The sequence below is a fragment of the Diospyros lotus genome, chromosome 1 (genome assembly GCF_014633365.1).
Source record: "Diospyros lotus cultivar Yz01 chromosome 1, ASM1463336v1, whole genome shotgun sequence".
Lineage (NCBI taxonomy): Eukaryota > Viridiplantae > Streptophyta > Magnoliopsida > Ericales > Ebenaceae > Diospyros > Diospyros lotus.
Genome location: NC_068338.1, coordinates 53,620,659 through 53,634,333, shown reverse-complemented (window position 1 = coordinate 53,634,333; position 13,675 = coordinate 53,620,659). Strand labels below are relative to the sequence as shown.

The 13,675-nt window shown below is 37.7% G+C and overlaps 1 protein-coding gene across 1 annotated transcript in view; it reads right to left on the bottom strand.

The window, feature by feature from the left end:
* The window catches only part of LOC127796954 (protein ILITYHIA), a 91,604-nt gene that overhangs the window by 23,151 nt on the left and 54,778 nt on the right, over positions 1 to 13,675 (bottom strand). Inside the window, exons 31-42 of the mRNA XM_052329356.1 lie at positions 11,204 to 11,326; positions 11,044 to 11,100; positions 10,849 to 10,959; positions 10,519 to 10,710; positions 10,264 to 10,437; positions 8,958 to 9,068; positions 8,794 to 8,863; positions 8,576 to 8,654; positions 8,280 to 8,382; positions 8,032 to 8,202; positions 7,792 to 7,914; positions 7,535 to 7,648 (exon numbers count right to left, since the gene is read on the bottom strand). Coding sequence (XP_052185316.1) covers positions 7,535 to 7,648; positions 7,792 to 7,914; positions 8,032 to 8,202; positions 8,280 to 8,382; positions 8,576 to 8,654; positions 8,794 to 8,863; positions 8,958 to 9,068; positions 10,264 to 10,437; positions 10,519 to 10,710; positions 10,849 to 10,959; positions 11,044 to 11,100; positions 11,204 to 11,326 — 1,428 coding nt within the window. The remainder of the gene's footprint in view (positions 1 to 7,534; positions 7,649 to 7,791; positions 7,915 to 8,031; positions 8,203 to 8,279; positions 8,383 to 8,575; positions 8,655 to 8,793; positions 8,864 to 8,957; positions 9,069 to 10,263; positions 10,438 to 10,518; positions 10,711 to 10,848; positions 10,960 to 11,043; positions 11,101 to 11,203; positions 11,327 to 13,675) is intronic.

The following is a 13,675-nucleotide window of genomic DNA, read 5'->3' as shown; positions in this document are numbered from 1 at the left end:
TTTTTAAGGGATTTTAAAAAATGTTGATAAGAAAAAGTATAGGAAGCAATATTCTAGGCATGATTTGTAAATTAGATGCTGAAAAACCTTATGACCATGTTTAGTGGGAGATCTTACTTTACGTTGCAAACAAATTGCGGTTTGGCCTTAAGTGAAGTTCATCAATTACCATTCTGTCAGGACCCAGGGTATAGTAATAATAGATAATGGAGAAATCACTACTATCTGGATCAATATATAAGACTGATCTAGCATAATTTATGGTATGAATGAATACAATTGAAACAATTATGATTTCCTCCTCCAAATTCTCTCCCTCTTTCTTGATCTTTCCCTCCCTCACTTCCAGTTCTTCTGATCCTCCCTAGTCTTCTTCTAAATTTCCCCCTCATTCTTACAATTGCCAATCCAAACCCTAGGCAAATCCTAGGTACACAATAATTGGTATCAGAGCCAATGATTCTTGGCTATGATTCTGTCAAATCCTATCAACTAATCAACGAGTAGAGTTCGACGAATTCCAGTGGTTCTGTAGCTATTAGACGGTGATTGGGCAATAGTTGTTCCCTGGCTTTGGTTCCAATTTGATTTGAAGGCTGCTGACATTAATTTCAGTGATTAAACCCAGGGTTTGGTGATTAAACGAAATTGGCGAGTTCGAGCATTTCAGCGAGCTTGGTTGGTTTCTTGGCTAGGATTTAGGAAGTTATAATAATCGACCAAGGCGACGTCCAAAAACAATTCAGGCAGAGTCGCTTGAATTCTGAAGCAACGTGGAGTACTAGAGACTCGGAATTGGTTTTGAGTACAACGGAAGATTGATTCTTGAAATTTGATTTCGATGCATGGACGTGATTGACGGCGGATAAGCGATTTAGGAAGTTGAGCGACGGATGACTCTCAACAATGAGATTGCCTTGATTTCTTCATCTTGTGCAAATTTCGACTATCCTAACAGCAGGATGTAGAGACAGAACACAAAAAATCCCTAGCGATGTCCTTAGCTACGGCTTTGTAATTTCCGACGCTAATACACAGTCGCTAGAGGGTGATAATGCGAGTTAGTGAAGAGCATCTTGAGCGATAGTTGATCCATAGCGATCGGGAGTAGTGATTCCCAATGATCGGCTTGGATGGGGAAATTGTTGAGTTGTGGCTGCTGTTAGTCTTGATTGACTGTCAATTGCAGATCAGAGGAGGCTGATAAGAAGGCAGTAGGAGTTTTCGAAAGCAGCAGTAGAATTAATCGAACAACTAAGTTGATTAATTACGGTGGTGGATTTTGGCATGATTTAAGGTACAAATTGCGAAGGCGGAGGAACAGGTTGATTTGTTGCTATTTTTTTTTCAAACCGTTGTAGTTGCAATTACTAGTTTGAGAGCGGATCATAGTGGCACAGTTGAAGTGGATTCGACGGATTTGGAATCCATTTCATAAACTATTGTAGCGATCGGGAGTCCGTATTCAAATTTTGCAGGTGAATTCAACTTCATTGATTCTGATGGAGGAAGTCTTGGAAGCGAGTTTATAGGTGTCTACAACGATCGCTTCTCAATTCTGACAGATAATAGCAGTTAATGCTGGTATTTGACTGCACAACATTCTGAGCCATACAACAAAATTGCTCTTATAGTTGTCCTATACAATTTTTCTTTCAGTTTTAATGGGACTTTACCATCACATAACACTCCCGATGCATTTCTCCATTTTAGCCAACCCGCCTTAATTCTATGCGTGATATCCTCGTGAATTTCTCCATCTTTTAGAATTATTGATCTCAAATATCGAAAATGGTCTTTTCTTTGTATGATTTGGTCTTTCAATTTTATTATAACATCCTCCACTCTTGCATTCTTAGTAAATTTACATTCCATATATTATGTTTTCCTTCTACTTAATTTAAATCCCTTAGATTCTAAATTGTTTCTCCACAACTAAAGCTTAGTGTTCACTCCCTCTTTTGTTTCATCCACCAACACTATGTCATCTACAAATAACATACACCATGGCACCTTTGTCTAAATGTGTTTAGTGAGTTTATCCATTACTAAAGCAAATAAGTATGGACTTAGTGCAGAACCTTGATGCAGTCCCATTGTAATTTTAAATGGTTTAATATCCCCTCCACATGTTCTGACCCTTGTCTCTGCACTATGATACATGTCCTTAAGGGCTTGTATATAGGCTATTCGGACTCCTTTCTTCTCTAAAACCTTCCATAATACTTCTCTAAGGACCATATCATAGGTCTTTTCTAGATCTATAAACATTATATGTAGGTCCTTCTGATGATCCCGATACCTTTCCATCAGGCGCTTCAGTAGATATATAGCTTACATTGTTGACTGATAAGTCTCCAATCTGAGACTTATGTGATCTGGTAGCCGTAGGGAATTTAGGTAGAAAAGTGAAAGAGAATTTGAAAGAATGAGGGAGTATTAAGAGAGAATTGAGAGAATAGGAGGGAAATAATTTGGAGTGAAATAATTATGTTCTCATTCAATTCATAATTCCCGTCCTTAGGCGCTTGGATTCCTTTTATAGGCTGCCTTGAGCTACAACCGAATGGGTACAAGCGACTATAGCTACACCTGCTAGGTACAACCGCTACTTATTACATGTGTTAGACTAATCAAAGCCATGCCCCCCTTAGTTAATTACAATCAAGTCCTTGTTCCTCTTTGGGGTCGTGACATTAATCTACCAGGCATGAAACCAAACTGATTTCCCAAGACATCTATTTCTTTTTTGAGCCTCTACTCTATTACTCTCTCCTAGAGTTTCATGATATGACTCATTCACTTAATTCCTCTGTAATTTTCATAGTTTTGAACATCTCCTTTGTTCTTGTATATAGGAACCAAGGAACTCTTCCTCCACTCATCTAGCATCTCTTTTGAATTAAGGATCGCATTAAATAATTTCATTAACCAGGAGACGCCCTCTTCTCCCATGCAAGTTACAGGGATTTGACCCCACTATCTTATGATTTTTCATCTTTTTTATTACTTGCCTTATTTCTTTTACATTTATGCGTCGATAAAATGTATAGCTCAATTCCCTTCGGAATTACTACTATGTCCCAACCTAACTCTTATGTCCCCACCATCATTGAATAATTTTATGAAATACTCATTCCATCTCTCCTTAATTAGTCCCTCATTCACTAATACATTCTGGTTTTCATCTTTTATGCATTTCACTTAGTTTAGATCCCTTGTTTTTCTTTCTCTTGCTTTAGCTAATTTATATATATCTCTTTCTCCATCTTTTGTATCAAGTCATTTATATAAATCTCATATGCTTTTAACCTTGCTTCACTAACAACTCTTTTTGCTGCCTTTTTCACTTCTTTATAATTTTTTAGGTTTTCTTCATTGTTGCACTGATATACAGCCTTATAGCAAGTTTTCTTATTTCTAGTTTTCAATTGTACCTCTTCATTCCACCACCAAGACTCCTTAAGGTTTGGAGCTCTACCATTTGTCTCTCCAAGGACTATCTTTGTGGTGTTTCTCAGAGCAGTAGCCATTTCCCTCCACATTTGGTTTGCATGTCCTTCTCCATTCCATTCCCTTCTACCCTTTAATTTTTTTTTGAAGATTAATTGTTTCTCCTCTTTTAAATCCCACCACCTAATTATTGGATTTTGTTTTATGTGATTTTTTCTCTTCCAATTTCTTATTTGGATGTCAAGTACCAAAAGTCAATGTTGAGTAGTCAAGCACTCCCTCGATATCACCTTACAATCCCTACAACATAACCGATCCTCTTGTCTCATGAGGAAGTAGTCTATACAGAAGGATGACTGCAATATCGGGAATAATTTTTGCGGTGAAAAGCATTATCTAAAAGGAAACTATAGCGATCAAGTTGTTGGGACAGCAGATCCAAAGGAACCATCCAATCCCTTTGAAAAAAAAGTTCATGAAGAGGAATATTCCAGCAAACAGAAAGAAATAGATATGGCTGAATTGTCTGCATGGAATCAGGAGGTTTCAACTGAAAAATCAGTCGATATTAAGGAACCTGATGCTGGAGTCCTTCAACAGGTTTCCAATTTACAGGGATTTGAGGAACCAACTGACTTTTCAATGGTAACTCAAAATTTCAGAGATGAAAAGAATTTGGATAAAAAGATCCATGTAGACAACATTTTACAAGGGCAAGAAGCAGATAATTTGGTGGATATGCAAGCTATAAATCAAATGGGAGATGAGAACTGCTATGAAGATGGCTTTCATGCACCTGATATGCTGGCCAAGGATATTGTTTCATTGGATAATCTGATTATAAATCATGTTAAGAATGAATTCGAGTCCCTTACTGTTGTTGGAAATGGTATGTTTGGAGGGATATCCCCAGCTGAAATATCTTTCAATGTTGTGAAGGTGTGTGGACTTGATAAGGAAGTATGGGGACAACATGTAATCGAAGTATAGCTACAGAAAAGACCTGAAGTAGGCTTTAAGTTTGGAAACAAGGTCTTGCATGAGTTAGACAATGCAGTTTTTCAAGGGAAGTTATGGCATTGTGTGCCAGTTAAGCAAAACACTGCTTTGGTGATGGGAAAAATTGGTGTGAACAGCAGCCAATAGGTTTCAACTGCTCACTACGACAACCAGCAAGTGGTTGCTTTGGATTTTATTTCAACCGATGAGTCCAAGAGAACTATGGACAATGTGTTAGGCTTGAAAAAGTTTTTCAAGATTGTGCCATCCAAGTTGTGGAAGAGAAGAAAAACTCATATTGGAAGCTGTGGAAGGGTGGCATTTCTTGGGGACAAGAAATGTTTTAAGGCGGGGGGAATGTCACGACCCCAGGGTATGGTAGTAATAGATAATGGATGTATTCCTTGTATTTGTTGTTAGTTTGGATTGAAACAATTATACTTAGAAGTAGTTTGCAGTTGTACCTAGAAAGCAACAGCCTTTAGTTATAATTGGTTTGAATATTTGGCAGCCCTATTGGCGCCAAATCACTGCTATTTGGATCAGTATATAAGACTGATCTAGCATAATTCATGGTATGAATGAATACAATTGAAACAATTCTGATTTCCTCCTCCAAATTCTCTCCCTCTCCCTCTCTCGATCATTCAACCCTCACTTCTTGTTCTTCTGATCCTCCCTATTCTTCTTCTAAATTTCCCCCTCATTCTTCCAATTTTCAATCCAAACCCTAGGTACACGACACATTCATGTATTAGATTCTGTGTAAGTCAATGGAGTTGCCAGATTTTTTATTTTTTTTTATAAGTAAAAGGTGAATATGTGAGAACTTTTTTTTTTTGGGTAAATTCCTTAAGGTGGTGTACCTATATAAAATAATAGGGTAAATTCCATTCTAACCTCTTGTGTTTTGAGCTATTTTCACCAACACTCCTTGTGGTTTACCTTAAGTATTTCAGGTCCATATGGTTCGTTTTTTTATCACATTCTTTACTTACAGAAGAATATGTTTTGAAAAGAGAAAAAAACCCATTAGAACCTGAAATACTAAAAATAAATCAAAAGAGGTGTTGGTAAAAATTAGAGCAAACTATAAGGAGTCAAGGTGGAATTTATCCAAACGAACAGATAAAAGCCACCAGTTCTCACTAAAAATTTAAGAAAAAAAAACCAAAAATTGCCAATGGAGGCATAACAAAAAGGATATCCATCCTCGACCAATAAAACCAAATACTCCATGCCCTTAATACCCTTCCAATTTCTCTTTCCAATTACACCGTCCAATGAACGGAGGGATAGTCATCTAAGTCAACCTCCATAGACTAGATGGCCAACTCCTACACCACAACCTCAAATACCTACACATTGAGGAAGGCATAATCCATTCTAGGTCCAAAGTGAAAAAGAAAAAATGCCAAACCCATGGGACTACATGGCCTATAGATTGGCTACCACTCGCAAAAAGAAGAACCAATCTATACTTGCATGTGCCAACCAAACACTTTCCAAGAACGCTTTGAAGGTCCTTAATCAAAAGGGCACAACAAAAAGAAAAAATAGAAGTCCTTTGCTCACCAATCTCTTATCCTACTATCCTATCAAAGGAAAGCATATCTAAGTGGGCTAAGAGAATTTGGCAACAAGTTGATCTTCCATCTTAAAAGAGTTTCCCAAATCCCTAGGGGCATGATACTCCACTAAGAGTGATGGAAAAACAATCTGCCACAGTAGCAACCTTATTGATAGCCACCTCATGGACACTTGCCCCCCCCCCAACCACAAATCACACTCTTCCACTGGAAAACTGACCCAACATTTCATAGACTGTCAGGTTGGCTGAAAGGACTATCAAGATTAGGGTTTCTAAATTCCAGTTTCAACATAAGGCTACAGGAACTTGGGTTCACTGTTGGCTAGTGGTCAGCCCTAAATAGAATGAGGGAGATAGAGAAATCCAAGGAGAAAGAAATGGAAAGGAAACTGAAATTTGACCTTTTCTTATATCTGGAAAGCAGCAGCTTTTATACTAAAATAGTGGAGGGAAGATTTTTGGAGGAAACTCTTCAACTAATTCTTCAACTATTACCTATCCACCAACTAACTCATAGTGCAGGTAACAGAATGTTTACAACAAACTAACAGACAAGTACCAAACTAACTCATAGCCCAAGATACAAATAATAAACTAACTTTAAAATAAATAAATAAACATAACTGCTAGCCATCTTTGCAACAGCTAACTGCCACCTTGTTGCAATCTAGCATGTTTGCCCTTGTATGTCTAGGGGTTCTACAATACTGATTCTACCCCACAAAAATAATGCCTCGCTCAAGCAACAAACCGCAAGCCATTCCCACCTTTCAGGGCCCTACTAGCACACATCATCAGGCATACCCCTTTCAAGCCTTCCCACAGCAATGCACAATCACAAGGGAACCACCACGCCGCGTGATACACAGGCAACCCATGCAAGGCCTGGCATTTCTCCACAGATAAAACTCATCCACTGATATCATTTCCCACAGAGCCCCAAAAAACTTCCTTATCTCGAAATCCAATTCTTGCAGTTGCATTGGACTCTTTGTGGCTTCCATATATTATCCAATACTATGAAAAATACCAAGGTTACCCGAAGTCATGTCTTGACATATGCCAATCAGCCCACCATGTGCATTACATGACTGCTCATGCATTCCAACATGAATCCAACTTAACCCTTTACGCTTGTCCAGGTTGTTAGCATAACCAGTATGTGACAATGCCTATCTATATGACTGAAGAGTTCCAAGCCTCAGACTCATTGCAATTCCTATTCTGCAACATTAGCAGGACTCGTAACAAGAAGTGAGCTAAGCTGAGGAATCGTGGTACTCGAAACAACATCATCAAGAATCTACCCAGCAACAAGAGAAAAGGAAAAGTACACAAATCATGCCTGCATGCATCAGTCAATATATGTTTGCAAAACTCGATCAATCAAAACAAAAGAGAAACCTAGTTATCAGCATCTTATCAAGTCTTATAAAGAGCTGAGAAAGACGTAAGATCCTTAAAGCAAAATTTAGATAGGAAAAGCCTAACCTGTCTTCTGCTTGCATCAGGGTCATTTAAACCGCGGGATAAAATGGGAATGATCAGTGGTAGCACTCTTTCCCCAAGCTTCCGAACAAGTTCGCCAAGCGCTCGCCCAGCAGCCTATAAAAACATGAATTGATTCTAATACTTGAAAAAGTACCAAACCATATCATAACTAAAAAATTGTATCAAGTTTAGGGTGTTTGATTCAGAGATTTTACCTTGGCAAAAAATAAATAAATAAATAACAAGAAATAACATACCTGTCGCCTTTCTGAGGATGATGATGCTAGAGATGTAATCAAAGTGTTCATTAAAACTGGCATTATTTCCTTCAGTGTCTTAGGAGTATTTGCAACTATGGTCTTCCACACATGTAAAGCAGCCTGCAAGAGCAGGTTGTGGGAGTGAGAGAGCCGTCCAGTCTCCAGGTAAAAAATATAGAAGCGGAATAATTTATAAACACACGGAATAGTAAATAATGTGGACATTATTAGCATTACCTGACGCACTGTTATGCTCACATCAGTTCGAACCATATATAATGCAGCAAGGACCTCATTGCGTTTCTCTCTACCAAGCACCTCAATGATTGCACGCCCATGTGCCTCGGTACTTGCACCTTCATCATCACTACCACCCTCGAGAAGTGCCTTCCCAGAAGTCCCAGCAACCTGGAGAAATAGACAAAGTTAGATAAACAACAAAAAATTTCACAAAGGTAACTTTGAAAAGGATGCAAAGCATATACCTTGAATAACAGATCACCCAACAATTCTACGGAGCTTTGTCTAATACGCCAACTATCACTAAAAATGCCATCCTCCACAGCGGGAAGGAGCAGAGGCAAAGATCTGACATGAGACAGCAATGTTATTACAGACTAAAATTGGCAACATTATATTTCTTTGCAACTTATTTCTGAGTCCTTGGTGGGATAAAGGCTTGATACGTTGTTGTTTATTGATCACATACTCCACTCCAGATTTAATTGGGGAAAGTATATAGGATCACGGGTAAAAAAAAATGCATGCAGAAAAAACATACGTTGTTGCATAATGCTGAACCAAGACATGACCAGCACTGAGAGCAGCATCTCGTACAGATTCATTCTCATCAGCAAGACCTGTATAATGTTGGAAGGAGACAATATAGAAAACAGACAGAATAATTGGAAGAGACATTGCAAATTTAAAATGTATAGTGAAATAAGATATGTGTAAACATGCCCAAAAACAGAACATGAGGTGAAACCAAATATTTACCATCTAGGATAGCAGGTAACACCTGCTGCAAATAATTCTGAAATTGTACACCTAACGACCTCGGCAAGTACTACAAAAGAGATTCAATTAAAGAATATCAATGAAGACTTGCCACAAAACACACAATACTAACAGATATAGCTAGATATTAGGTTTCTCTTTACCTTGAAAAGTGTCAAAAAACCATCACGAACTGATGCCTTTTGATGAGAACAGTTTCGAATGATATCAGGAAGTATCTGCTCAAAATAGTCCTTGCCTAGTGCAGCCAAAACCTAGAGAAAATAGAAAAGCAACCTCCTTATTATAAAAACAACAACATATCCAGCTTTTATCCCACTATGTGGGGTCGGCTACATGAATTCTAGACTTCCATGTATTTATGTCTTTTGTCATATCTTCATTTAGGCTCATACACTTCGTATCAAACTTTAATGTCTCTCCCAAAGTCTTCTTAGATCTGCCTCTACCTCTTTTTTTGACTAATTGTTCCATTTCATCAACTCTCCTTATTATCTACTAATTAAAAAAACACCAGTTTTGGAAATGACTAACACAAAACTCCATGATAATTAATCACTAGGAGAAAATTCAACGAGAGTCCATATAAGGCTTCCTAAACAAGCTAAGCAAGGAGGTGAAGCAGGCAGTGGCAACTAGTAGCTGCTTGATGGCCAACTCATTTTTCTTGCCACTTAGCTGCTGCTTCAGCTGAAGCAAACCTCTCTACTTGGTTCTAGAACATTGTCCATGTTCCAGCAATTTGATTAGTTTAACGAGAATGGTTTAGTCTAATTTTATTCCTGATAAATCAATTCCAATCAAAATTTCCATCCATTTGGCCTCCCAAAGTGGCCCTCAAAGTTGACCCTTCACCTTGTCCATATTAAGAAATTTCTTGGTTGGGTGAATGCCGGCTTCAGAAGTCGACTTCTGCTCAATTGCTGGTACCAATAGACCACCACCTCCTCACCAGCCAATGTCTAACTGGTGATGCTATCAGACAATTCCATCCATCAGCTGATACATTAAGTCAAACTTGGTCAAGGTTCAGGTCAGTTCTTCTATGTTCATTATTCATCCAACATTCTTAAATCTAAACCAGGGGTATTACAGTTGACTCTCTGATGAGATAAAAAGAAATGGATCACGACTAAGAATTTCAAATTTCGTTCTGGATTGGTGCTCTGGAAAAAGACAGAAAGTTATATTGGAATATATCCGTAACCTCTTCAAAGAAAGATCCCATGGTTCTTTTTATTTTTTACATCACAAATAAGCATATTCACTTGTATATTATTATTTCTTAAAGCGATAATTGCAGGTGTGGAAATATAAACAAACCCCAAATTTTGTAAACAAATTAGAAGAAAGCTTTCGAAATGAACACATAATGATTGAAGGCGAACAGAAATTTGAATATGGAAAAGGAATGGGGTAAACACCACAAAGGAAAATAAAAAATCTAACCTCACTTAGTCCTTGAGCACCTCCAGAGCGTTCAACATTACTACCATCAGCCTTCAATGTGTCTAACAACCATGGCACAAGATCTGGGAAGATTTCTTCTCCCATTCCTCTTATGAGTGAACCAAGAGCCCTTGCAGCAACAGATCGAACCTCAGGAATTGGATCCACAAGAACCTGTTTCACAGAGAACACGATAAATGGTTAAGCGTTCATCAGCATAGTCAACATGTTAAACTCCAGAGAGTAGAATGGGACCTTTTTAACTTCAGGAAGTAGCAAGCCTATGTAAGGAATCATATCCTTTGGTTCAGTCACCAAAGAACACATATTTCCAACAATCTGGGCAGCTTTCTTTTTAGTATCCGAACTTCTCTCTCTTAGCCCTCTATGCACTATGGGCACCAATAATGCTAATGAAGGTGCGTCAATTGAATTCACAAATGTTGTCTGAAATAAGGCAATAAGAATTTAATCCATGTTACTTATTTATTCTTTTTAAGGTGAAAAAAAAAGTGATTTCATTTGGAAAAGAATAATAAATGAACAGTTGTATATTAAGAGATTGCATGAATATCAAATTCTTACTTGGAGGAGGATATCAAGAGAATGTTTTGTGAACTCATTAGGGTCTGTAAGACCCATTAGAAGGGTAGGGACAAGAGCAGAGATTTCTGGATTTTTTATCACACTCCCAACCTAGAAACGGAAGAAAAACAGTAATTAGAATTCAGAACCAATAGCTGAAAATGAAAAGTACTAACTAATAATATGAAGTACCACCTGCTGAAGAGCTGTTTGCCCTGCATACTGAACTTTAGGATGGGTGTCTGTTAGCACCTGCAACCAAAAGATTACTCAATAAAACTGTTATTTTCTTAAAGGAAATATAGTAAAAGTCAAAACCAGGTTTGAAATATTAACATTTTTTATTAAGACAGACCTCTGTCAATTTCGGCACAATCTTAGGTAGGCATTGAGAAAGTTGCTGAGGTGCACAGTAAGCCATAGCACCAAGAAGTTGAACACTACTCTGCTTCGTCCGCCAAGCTTTATCTTCAAGGCCCTAAGGTAGTAATCCGGTCAAATATGTGAAAGAAAATATTACATGAAGCTGACTTTCTAGCATTAATTTTGTATTTGATGTTTGTGTTCTTTAATTATGTTGTATTTGTTGTTGTATGTTGTAGCAGTTAGTCTTGGACTTGCACTTATGTTAGCGCATCTTTGTTATGTCAGTAGCTTAGGCACTTGCTGAGTATATAATCAGCTTAGCCTTACTTTATCTGCATTCCACTCTCCTTCAATTTTGAAGTAATATTCAGAGCATTTCTTCCTCTTCGTTTGTGCCCTAATCCCTGCCCTAGCTCATAATTTACATGGTATCAGAGCCACGACCAAGGTCAATGGGATTCAATACAGATCATAGTGCCTCTTCATTTCTTCCTCCTTGATTGTCTTCATCTTTGTCCTCTGCCTCGCAATCAGATTTTGCTGCGATGACAAAAGCCTTTAGCTACATACCTATCAAGCTTGATCCGTACAATTACATTTTCTGGAAAGCAAAGATTTCAACAACAATCTGAGCACATTTGATCATCAATCTTTTCTCAATAAATCACCAACTCCAGCTAAGAATGTAACAGATCCTAATGCTAGCGAAGATGGAGCACCTATGATGAATCCAGAATTTTTGAGTAGGATGCGATTAGATCAGCTGCTGCTTGGGTGGCTTTTCTCGACAATTGGCAAAGAAGTCTTGGGGCAGGTGATTCATGGCGAATCATTTGCCGAGGTATGGTCACTTGAAACTTTATACTCTCGTCAAACAATTGACTAGTCTTTTCAATTGAAGCAGCAGGTTAGGTCAGTTAAGAAAGATTCTTTGTCTATAAATGACTACATTCTTAAGATCAAGACTATAGGCCACTCACTTGCATCCATAGGAGAGTCTCTAAGTGATAAGGATTTGCTTCTTGCAATTTTGAATGGACTGGATTATGACTATGAGACAGTAGTCAATCTTATTATCTACCAAATGGAGCATATAGACCTTGAGAAGGTCCAATACTTGTTTCTAATGCATGAGCAAAGATTAAATTCTAAGAATTCAGCACATACTTCATTCGTCAATGTTGAGTTAGTTATGCCGTAAATATGATTGCATACACACCGAGGAGTTCTGGAAATTTGGTAAATAATAGAGGAGGTGTTGCTCAAAATAGAGGTGTTTTTGTAAATTGAGGAGGAAGAGGTAGAGGCAGACAATCAAGAAAGAGGATTTATTGTCAACTTTGTGGCAAGCACAAGCATTTTATTGATAAATGTTATCATTGGTTTGATAGAAACTTTCAACGGAATTCTCTTATGTCTAGTTCAAGTTTTGAAAGACCACCAATGGATTCCTAATCAGATTCACGAGCTTTTCTAGCCTCCCTTAGTGATTCTAACGAGGCCTACATGAGTGATCTAGGTTCTATACAAGAACTCATTATAATCATTTTTCTCAACTTGTTGATAATACACCTTTGTCACAGCCTTCTTTAATAGATCTAGTTTGGTTTGTTGAATCCGAAGCTACAAACCACATAACCTCAAACCTTAACAATCTCTCCATTCATGCTCCTTACAACGGCAATGATAAAGTCTCTGTTGGTAATGGTAAACAACTTACTATTTCTAATGTTGGTATTGGACATTTGTGTACTCAAACCACACCTATTTCAACTATTTCTTTACCAAATGTTTTGCATGTTTCTACCATGAAAAAGAATCTAATTTGTGTCTCACAACTTACAAGAGACCATGATCTTGTTGCTGAATTTAACTCTAATTCTTGTTTGATTAAGGACAAGAATACCGTGGAAGTGCTACTCAAATGATGTCTTAAGGATGGGCTATATCAACTGAGTTCAGCACTTAATTCCACTATTTCCAGTGCTCCAGCCAGCCTATTAAGTCTAATTCTGTTTCTAGTAGTACATCTTTGTTAGAATGTAATGTTTTTCCTTCAAATAAATGTAAGGGACAGCTTCCATTCTGTCATGGACTGCCACCTAGTGTTCATGTAGCACAAAATGAAAGAATGTATCATCAATGTCATGCCAAGCTAGGGCATCCATCATCTAATGTACTGCGTTTGATTCTTAACAAAATTCGTCTTCTTTGTTCTCATTCAAATGTCTTCTTTTGTGATTCGTGTAAGATTGGAAAACTTAATCAACTTCCTTTTGTTGATTGTCTAATTACAGCAAAGAAACCTCTTGAATTGATTTACTCTAATTTATGGGGTCCTTCTCCTAATTTGTCTATTGAAGGACATCAATAATATATCAGATGCCCTGTCCACGTTTGTAACCTTTCATAAATTTGCTTAAGTTTAGTTTCAAACCAAATTACAGGCCTTACAAATAGA